At 41.2% G+C, this 8,873-nt stretch overlaps 3 protein-coding genes across 4 annotated transcripts; 1 reads left to right on the top strand and 2 right to left on the bottom strand.

The window, feature by feature from the left end:
- The first annotated feature begins 1,411 nt into the window (after positions 1 to 1,411).
- Positions 1,412 to 3,730, top strand: LOC135120101 (retinoblastoma-binding protein 5 homolog). The gene is made up of 15 exons (XM_064044450.1): positions 1,412 to 1,428; positions 1,594 to 1,616; positions 1,682 to 1,780; positions 1,830 to 1,900; positions 1,952 to 2,003; positions 2,096 to 2,187; positions 2,238 to 2,449; positions 2,509 to 2,617; positions 2,670 to 2,751; positions 2,817 to 2,883; positions 2,936 to 3,039; positions 3,092 to 3,191; positions 3,244 to 3,309; positions 3,368 to 3,446; positions 3,497 to 3,730. The coding sequence occupies exons 4-15, from the start codon at positions 1,851 to 1,853 to the stop codon at positions 3,603 to 3,605; spliced, it is 1,122 nt and encodes a 373-aa protein (XP_063900520.1). The 5' UTR covers positions 1,412 to 1,428; positions 1,594 to 1,616; positions 1,682 to 1,780; positions 1,830 to 1,850; the 3' UTR covers positions 3,606 to 3,730.
- LOC135120102 (NEDD8-activating enzyme E1 catalytic subunit-like) lies at positions 3,510 to 4,531 on the bottom strand. Of its 2 annotated transcripts, XR_010278500.1 has the most exons (5): positions 4,284 to 4,531; positions 4,149 to 4,228; positions 3,843 to 4,090; positions 3,745 to 3,791; positions 3,510 to 3,690 (listed from the first exon to the last, which is right to left on the bottom strand). XR_010278500.1 is itself a non-coding variant. In XM_064044451.1 (3 exons), exons 1-3 carry the CDS (start codon positions 4,381 to 4,383, stop codon positions 3,914 to 3,916), a joined length of 357 nt encoding a protein of 118 aa, XP_063900521.1. In that variant the 5' UTR covers positions 4,384 to 4,531; the 3' UTR covers positions 3,669 to 3,913. The 2 variants fall into 2 exon arrangements, 1 of the variants encoding a protein (XP_063900521.1); XM_064044451.1 differs by having other exon boundaries at positions 3,669 to 4,090.
- LOC135120104 (NEDD8-activating enzyme E1 catalytic subunit-like) lies at positions 4,494 to 6,037 on the bottom strand. Its single transcript, XM_064044455.1, has 9 exons — positions 6,007 to 6,037; positions 5,852 to 5,944; positions 5,692 to 5,772; positions 5,528 to 5,641; positions 5,342 to 5,474; positions 4,953 to 5,011; positions 4,843 to 4,888; positions 4,665 to 4,789; positions 4,494 to 4,613 (listed from the first exon to the last, which is right to left on the bottom strand). The coding sequence occupies exons 2-9, from the start codon at positions 5,939 to 5,941 to the stop codon at positions 4,494 to 4,496; spliced, it is 768 nt and encodes a 255-aa protein (XP_063900525.1). The 5' UTR covers positions 5,942 to 5,944; positions 6,007 to 6,037.
- Positions 6,038 to 8,873: the final 2,836 nt, after the last annotated feature.

Raw genomic sequence — 8,873 nt, 5'->3', positions numbered from 1 at the left:
ACATGACTAACATATGATACCAGGAGAATGAATTATTTATCACGACAGCGACGTTTATTTCACGCTGTACAGTAACAAAGTTAAAATGAGTTCTAGGCTTTTATTACCAAGTCGAGAACAAAATTGTTCTCTAAACTAATTCTATTAACTATAAAGCAACTCATATATAAACAGACGTTCACAACATTATATAATGAGATAACGCTACTAAGTAAAAAACACTAAGCTTTACTGAGTTAGCAAATTTAAAAAAACTAACTATTATGTATAGACCGTAAAGATTGAACATAAAATACTAACACAATAAGCTTAAAAAGTGCCCGAGTAAACTAATAATAAAGTTCTAAAATTCTTGAGGAAATCTGCAACTCCGAAGAGTACACAATAAATTAAAATAAAAAAGCTAAATTACTAGAATTAGTAGGTAAACGTTCGGTTTTAGGATAGGCCGAAAGTAGAATGAGTCTTAAGTACGCTCAGTTATTGTAATATTTATACATGTACATATTGGAAAGAAACGTATTTAGCTGTAAAAGATAAGAGTATATTTAATAAATTAGAGGGAAGAAAGAGTCTTCTCGGCTTCTATACGTAATAAAAAAGTTAAAAGAAACGTTCCCCCCCACCCTTAACATAAAAACATATATAAATGCTAACTTACACAATTTCCTTACTTTTAACAAAACAAAATTGCTGCTACAGGTAAGCTAAATTGTTATTGTGCGGTGGCGATTATAGATTAGATCCCGGATGTTATGTACGACCTGGCATAGGCATTAAAAGTAGACACTAAAAAACCAAATTAAAAAAAAAAAAAATTAGTACTAATAATTATCAGAAAGCCATTAGTACTAAATATAAAAAAAAAGAAGCGCCGATCCCATCTTTAGAGAGGCTTGGGCTTACCCTTGTTAAATTAAAAATCTCTTTTTAGCAGCTATTAAAAACTTAAAAAAATTACATAAAATAAAAAATCTAGTTTTACTTGTCCTTTATCACTAGGTAATTTAAAGGGCTCATGTTAACTACAAAAAATGCATATAGCATCTATTATTGCTTTGAAGAAGTACACCAACATTAATTAAAAAAGAATCCGCTTAAACTTTTTATACATTTTCAAAAAAAAAAGTTAATAATTACATCTAATATCTAACTTTTTATTATAAGAGAAATAATAGTTATAAATCATAAAGGTAGAACTATTGCAGAGAAAGTGAAGTCGTGAAAACTAAGTTCTTTTTTTGTTAAGTATAACGATGGCATGCCGTCCAATTGCTCGATCATAAGTGTCATACAACCAAGGAAATCGTGACATACAAGTTCATCGGTTTTTCAATTTACATTTATTGGCCAAAAAGGTTAGAAAGTTTGATATATAGCCACCTCAGAGGAAGGATTGACTTACAGTTATGGATCTTCACTTAAAGGGTTTATAGCCGTTTATTTTTGAAGCGCTTTGTATACTTATCTTAAAACTAAAGGGGGAAGTTTTTTGCAAATTTTTTTTTGTGTCACCTTTTAGTACTTTTTAAATATTCCAGCACCATTTTGTATTCTTTTTAACATTTTTTTATACTATCGTTTTACACACAGAACGTTGTAAGCCTTATCCTGAGGTAAGTTTATTTTAGTGTAATAGTTATTATATTATTAGCTTCACTTTTCCTTATCACAACTGTAGAAGTTAGTTTTCATAATTGACGAAGTGTTCGCTGTAACTTGCGAATTTGACTATACTGGATCGCTCTTAGCTGTTGGTTGTAAAGATGGGAAAATAGGGGTATGTATACCCTTTAATTAGCTATATGTGTTTAGTATTGATAATTTAGATTTGGGAAGTAGTTACGCGAATGTTTATAGAAAGTCTCCTCGGGCACGTTGCTCCGATCACTAGTCTAAGGTCACTTATATTTATTTTGAACTTTGATTTTCTCAAGATTTGTTAATGAAGCTGGTCGGCCACCCAAAAACGCATCTTGTTGAGCGGAGCAGCCGACTGGCAGGTACCTTTCGTTCTTCCTTCTTTCGTCCTTGTTATATTATTTGAGGTAACGCAAGTTGAGATTAGTAAAGTTTATATTTCTGCTTTGAGCAGATAATCATCTGGGATGTCCAGTCCGGTGAAAAACTCTTCTGTCATGTTTTTGGAAGTTACGTTCTGAACGCCCAGCTTAGCCCTTCGTGCAGGTAGCGCCATCCGCTGTGTCTCTAACAGAATCCACTGCTGACTGTAGAAGTTCAACGTTCGTAGCCAGCGTGCTCGCTGAAAACCCGTTTCTGTGTAGAATGAAGAGTACTAGAGTGCAGGAGGAGCATAATACTCGTGCAGCCCCCACTACCCTCGACGCAGCTGCTAGTATATACGAATTTACTGCGAGCGAAGAGGCTGCCGGCCGGCTTGAAAACTCCATTGTTTCCTTTGACGGTTCCGGAACGCAAGTCTTTGTGGGTTATTACGGAGCGGCTGGACCAACAATACTTTCATTATATATATATATGTGCAACAAGGGACTTCTAGTGGAAGAGTCTTCGTATTCGGAGCGGACAACCAGTGTCTGCTGCGAGTATTTGTCGTCTCGACCAGCGCAGTGAAGAGCATCAAGTTTGCCCAAAACGGGTTTTTCTTAAGGAATAACTTTTGCAATTTTTTTTTTATATTTTTAATTGAGAGCGCGACTTGTTGTTAACTCGAACGACGGAGTTTTACGGGTTTATTCAAGTGCGGATCTGTCTTTAGTGGCTGAATTTGTGGTAAAAAAAGCTTTGATTTCCTTATTTGTTTATGGACGAGTGCTAAGCACTATTCGACTGGTTAGGAAGTCGTCACCAAGTGCCGCTGGAGGGGCGTGTGTATGAGCAGTGATGGCAACTATGTACTTGCAGGTTCCAGTAGTAAAGCACCCGCTGGAAAGTTGCCTGCAAACCTTTTTAAAAGGATCGGCCGAGTCCTCCACTTACAAACTTTTTCTCTGGAACTGCAACTTTAAAACCATCGAAAAAACCCTGGAGGGCACGCCAGAACCCGTGCTCCATGTGGCTGTACGCGTTAGAAAAAAATTTTCGGCGTACTCAAGAGTGAATATCAGTAAAGTTTAACAGTAGGAGAACAATGATTGCTTCGGTCAACACGATTGGCATAGCGCTCGTTTGGTCCAATGAACGTGAGCCGACTTGGGCTGTTTACGATCCGGGTATCGTCGTATCGAGACCGTTTCAACTCCTTTCCTCATATCAGTAAAACAGGCTTCAGCGAGATAGCCGAGAATATCGAATACGTCGAAGAAGAAACTGAATTCGACGTGCTTGAAGGTCCAAGTAACATCAAGATTGCGGTTAGCAGGTTTTGTTAAATTACGGCGGTGCTCAGGAATACCAGAGGAGTGTCCAGGCCTGTCGGAGGATAGTGATGCGTTGATCGACGTGGAAGGCACCAGCGACACAGACGCGTAAGTCTCAGCACCGCCAACTGGGAGAGTTAATAGAATACATATCAAAGCAGCGAGCCGGCAATAATATTGAAGGAAATTTTAAGAACGGCTGAAGAGGAGCAGTGCGGCTTTAATATGTACGTTGCCCACATAAATGAAAGGCTGCTGGCCATGTGAATTCCGACCAGCGTTATACGAATTCTATTCTGGCGTAGTGCTCTTCACTGCGCGTGTGGACCACAATGACTGCAGGGCTCCTCAGCTTAGCAATAAAAAGTATAAAATGAAACTTTTAATAGTCACAGCGGAGATATACCAGCGCGCTTAGCTTTTTCTGTGCATTTTCCGTGAAGTTTAAGAGCCCTTAGCCACTTGTCGGGAATCATGTTTGTTTGGCACTATATATATAGGCACCTTTCCGGTAGTACAGGTACTTTCCTTCGTAGGTAAGCTGAGGGTCCTCCCATTTCCTATCCAATGGATGGCTAATCGAAGCCCCTCGGGTTATTAATAAGTACATGCGTTCTCTGATCTGTTGCCAGTAACTCGCGGAGTTCACGAAGGGTCATGTCCGGGGAACACTCAAAGAGGACAGGCAAGTTTCCGCAAACTTCACAATCTGGCATTCGATTGGTCCTGTAGACGTGCATGTAGATGCCGTCCTGCTTGACTTTCGGTAGAATGTGTGGGACAGTGGGATTTGTCGCTATGGAAACGGACCGTCCCGTTGAACATAAGCTGGGAAGACAGCGGCTCGTAGGCGCCGGTCACCAGCTTGAAAGCTTCGAGGGCACAGATGCCTGCACATGGCATGCTGGATGTCGCTTTATATAAGCTACAGCGTCTACAAATGACCTGATATTGCAGCGTTGGTGGCAGCGACGGCTGGTATGGTGTTTCTGAGGACCACCTGGGCCAATCGGTGATCGATTCCCTTGAAAAACATGTGCGTCATATATAAAAGAGGCGAGCCTCGTTAGCTCTACTTTGAGGTTAAAGGAATTCCCCCTGCAAACTGCTTCCTTCGCTACCCACTCCAGATGGTCGTCGTTGCTGGCATCAAACTCAACATCTGCCACTGAAAAAGTTAGCGCGTTCTATAGCACTGCAGTCACATCCCTGCTTGCCTCCGAACGGCAGTCTCTCTGGCCAGTGGACGTGCCTTGCCCAGAGTACGCAATGTGCCTATCAAAGCGCTGTCATCGGTGGTCTGGTAGAGGGGGCGCTAGTGAGTACTGGCGTTCTCGGTTTTGTGGCGATGGTGCAGAGCTGTACGGCGGTAGTCTCGGGGTACTGCCCTCTCATGCAGCGGAAGCAGTGGGTCTTTGTGGGCACGAGGACTTGGACGGAGCCCTTCAACCCTTCAGAGCTCATATTACACGTTGTTACTAGTGGGGTCAAGCCAGCGTCACACCTTCAGTGCCGCCGTCGATGATGGGGATCACCGTACTCTCGTCCACCTGCAAAGCACAGTAATGCGGAAACTCTAAATCACGCAAACTTTGTAAGAGCGGCCAATCGAACCTTTCCGTCAAGGTCTATACGCACCACGCGATGGACTAAGCTATTAATCCAATCCCGTGCTGTATTGTGCAAGTACACAAAGAAGTTAAAAGTACTACAAAGCTAAATAAGGGCCAGTTATTCATTCAAATTCTCTAATAATAGGTGATTGCAGATTTTGCAAACTAGTAGAGATTTTCGGAGTTGTGTGAGTTTAGTCAAGCAAAGGAGTTGTTAATAAGGTGTGATCTTGACTACTAACAATAAAGGCAATAAAGCTAATAAACTTTTTTTTAGCTACTTTTATATTAGATACCAAGTATATTTTTAGTATTGTTTTGGGGTTAACATTAGATCTTATTAAAAGAGCTTTAGAGTACAAGAAAAAATAGTAGACGTTTATAGTATACCAGAAATGGAATCCAGGCCCAAAAGAATGACGTGGAAGGAAGAATAAAACTCGGCATCAAGGTCTTCTAAACGAGTGTTATAAGCGGTCACGTTAACTCCAGGAACGCGCCAGTTTGTATATTTAGCGGCCACCTAAAAGACATGTTTGTGTACTCTTTACACGGCATATACAAAAATAAGTTAACCTCAGCTTTGAATTTTCCTACGTCCGAAGTTCTAAATAAAAACTGACGGTTAAGATTCGAGAATTCTATAGTATCCATATCAATAACGGAAATATGTCTGAAACCAGAAAGTGCCTCAAAAAATATAATTAACATAAGAAAGTTTAAATTTTTAAGATTATAACTAAATCCTTTAAAAGTTCGCATCCTAAGCCGCCAGCTCCAACTACAAGCACCTTTGCGTGGTTAAGTAGTAAATCTAGATTCTTGTATATTTAGCAAAGTAAGGCAATAAATTAAAAATAATACAGTAGTAAAGAACAAATAAGACGAAGTTTAACAAGCCTCAGAGCTGGGTTCAAAGTTGGGGGACTGAAAAGGGCCCTCTCGAGTTAAAAGTTTATTAATCGACTCAAAACGTAAAGATGCCATCATAATCTTTTATAAGTTATCAGCGCTACCCCAAAGCAAACTTCTTTTGTATACTATTATGCGATAACCTTTTTGTATATTCACGCTTAAGTTTAAACAAACCTTCATCGCGGCCCTCTTCCCTTTTTTGGATGTGACCCGAGGCCTCTACTTTTTACTACGGATTTGCTATAAATATCTTACCTTTATTTACATATTTATTTCTTCCCTCATGGCTTTTACAATGTGTTGAAATTAAATAAATAATTAATTACCATTTTTTTGCTTAATGTCTACCTAACTTACTAGCTATATATACCTGCACTACCTATATATATCTTTTAAGTTAATACTCATTATTATTATTGTTGTAACAGTACTTTATATATATATATTGGTTTCTTCCTAAACGGTTAAAATGTGTTTTTCTTCCTAAAATATAAAACAACAAGTTCTAATTAACAACTTGTTGACTGCCAGCGCGGCTTTGAAAAATAAGAATAATTTTTGAAGACAAAACTTCAACAACTAGAAAAAATGCTTTGAAACTAAAGTATTTACAGATTCTAATGCTATTACTGCACCCCATCTTCTAGACAAGCCTTGATCTTTAAAAGAGGATATTTCGGAAGATAGTATTCATAATACTTATTTCATCAAGTGAAGTAATAATAATAGTAGCAAATTCTTAAAAAATAATAACAGCAGTCATAATAGTAACCAAGATAATACTAATAGTAATATAGATGATAAAAATAATAATAGTTAGAATATTAGTAGTGATCGTTGTAACAGTAAGAACGATATATACTTAAAACTGCCTTCACCATCCCAACCTCCAGAACAACAACCGTTTACCCAGCCAAAATTGGGTAAAGTGGAAACAGACAGACCTCTGAAGAAAAACTCAATATGCGTGCAGCCCGGAAAAAATTTCCCTCATCGTTCTCGTTGATAAGAAAATGTGGCCTACGTTAGTGGAATTTCTAAACACCCAGGGCGCTAAGGTTCCTTCCACGTGTAATCTCCGCTATGGCATCCACCTGTTGCCGTCAACTGACGTGGACTACCGCGGAATAGTAGCACTATTAGGGGAGTGCTCTAGGCAACACTACTGCTACCAGTTACCCGAGGGCAAACCCGTCATGATCGTTCTTCGAGGCCCTTACACCCTTCTACCTATAGTCGACTTTGAAACAGCGCTACGTGGACAGCGATTTCACCCTCCAAATTGCACGGCTATCTAACAACCCGCCCAAACGTTAAGAACCGCATTACAGTCGCGGCTACTGGTCCTTGTACACTTGCTGAAGAAGTAAGGACCTGCAGTCTACGCAAGCAATCTTTTTATCATCTGCAAATAATTGTTGAAACTTCGTAAGAATGACCGCACGGAACGGTGCCATCACGCTGCGTCAAGTGTGGGGAAATTTCATCTAACGATTCAATGTGAGAAATCACTAGAATTGCCCGCCAAATGCGCTAACTGCGGCGAAGCCCACACTGCAAATTACCGAGGTTTGAAAATATCTTCGAAAAGCGTTTCTCCGTTATGGACCCATCAACGGCCCACGAAAACGCAACTAGTACCGACGATCTCTTCGCAGCCCTTTTGGAACAAAACCTCAGGCACCGCTACCCGCTTAACAACAAAGGCCTATTGCTCCGAATCCCGTTGGCGAGATACTAGCACCACTCGCAACTGCTCTTAAAACATTTCTTCTATGATTAGCGACCTGACGACCGCAAATAGTTTCTAGGACCCGTTCAGTACGTCACCTGAAACTCTTGCAGGGGAACGCCAACGATGTTCACTGCAAAAAGGACGAACTGCTGCAGCTATTTCAGAGTGAAGATGTGGATGTCGCAGTATTAAGCGGGATGCACTTGGAAGTAGACGTTCAGTTTGTACTCTGCAACTACACAACATATCGTCTCGACCGTCTTGACAGACGCGACGGTGGAGTAACTGTTCTGGTGGGGCGAAGTCTACCGCACCATCCGATTGCTCTTTCAAACTTAAAGGGTGTGGTGGCCGTGGGGAAACTTTCAGCCTGGTTTACACGAGAAAGACTGACGTGATACCCGTCTATAAACTTCCCGTCGTGACCCTGCTTACAAGTGATCTGGATGAGCTGCTACAACGCTGCTTGCCGTTGTTCTTTGTGGTGACTATCTGCAAACATACTGCTCGGAACAGTCGAGTCAAAAATACGAACGGGAAATGTCTTGAGAATTACGCGGGCCAACATAGCATTCGCGTGCTGGTACCTCGTCGTCCAACGAACATGTCAAAAACGGGCTCTTCAGACGTCCTCGAAATAGCTCTTTTTAAAGACATACACCAGTCGGTATCAACCGCAGAACTGCATGAGCTCTCATCGGACCACCTGCCGTTGAAGTTATCGCAATATCCCTATCCGTCTCCCCCTATGACTCCCTCCCTATTGGGACGCGGTTGATTGTCTTGAGGGCGCACTGACAGCTGCTATCGCAAAGTCGCCTATCGTCCTGGCCGTCGACCGTATTATATGATAAATTTTATTCGTCAACATCGCCGGTTAATACGCCTGGCCGCTACTACACAACACCCCGAGGACTAACGGACTCTAAACCGTCTTTGCCGAACCATTAAAAAGGAGCTGGCCGCCTTTCACAATAATCACTGGGAGGAGAAATTGAAGGCCTTGTCTGTAGCGGTTAAGAAAGGACCGTCATCATTTTGGCGTTTCGTCAAACGTATTAAAAACCGTTCCCCCACCCCACCTCCGCCACTTAATAATGGCGTGATAGCGGCGGAGGGCGACGAACAGAAGGAGACGCTCTTTGCTGACCATCCCATCTGCTCCTTGCGTGTCTCCTACTTGGACAACCTTTGAAGACTAAGGCAAGACACCGCAAGACCCCCGACCATTGTTGACGAAATATCAAACCAAGTTCACCTGATGAAATCACT

This window comes from Zophobas morio, unplaced genomic scaffold (assembly GCF_036711695.1).
Source record: "Zophobas morio isolate AGI-343-1 ecotype UQ-CSIRO unplaced genomic scaffold, CSIRO_AGI_Zmor_V1 ptg000339l, whole genome shotgun sequence".
Lineage (NCBI taxonomy): Eukaryota > Metazoa > Arthropoda > Insecta > Coleoptera > Tenebrionidae > Zophobas > Zophobas morio.
This window is presented reverse-complemented; position numbering and strand designations above follow the sequence as displayed.

Bases quoted from the DNA above. Each gene is read 5' to 3' on its own strand.
- LOC135120101 (XM_064044450.1), top strand. From the start codon at position 1,851: ATGTTTATAGAAAGTCTCCTCGGGCACGTTGCTCCGATCACTAGTCTA. The intron at 2,884-2,935 runs GTTCCAGTAGTA...CCTTTTTAAAAG, and splicing joins TGGCAACTATGTACTTGCAG to GATCGGCCGAGTCCTCCACT. The intron at 3,310-3,367 runs GTCCAAGTAACA...GGCGGTGCTCAG, and splicing joins TGAATTCGACGTGCTTGAAG to GAATACCAGAGGAGTGTCCA.
- LOC135120104 (XM_064044455.1), bottom strand. From the start codon at position 5,941: ATGATGGCATCTTTACGTTTTGAGTCGATTAATAAACTTTTAACTCGA. The intron at 5,642-5,691 runs GTTATAATCTTA...ATATTTTTTGAG, and splicing joins GCGAACTTTTAAAGGATTTA to GCACTTTCTGGTTTCAGACA. The intron at 5,012-5,341 runs GTATACTATAAA...TGCACAATACAG, and splicing joins GGGCCTGGATTCCATTTCTG to CACGGGATTGGATTAATAGC.
- LOC135120102 (XM_064044451.1), bottom strand. From the start codon at position 4,383: ATGACGCACATGTTTTTCAAGGGAATCGATCACCGATTGGCCCAGGTG. The intron at 4,229-4,283 runs GTCATTTGTAGA...TGCCATGTGCAG, and splicing joins CACCAACGCTGCAATATCAG to GCATCTGTGCCCTCGAAGCT. The intron at 4,091-4,148 runs GTCCGTTTCCAT...AAAGTCAAGCAG, and splicing joins AGCTTATGTTCAACGGGACG to GACGGCATCTACATGCACGT.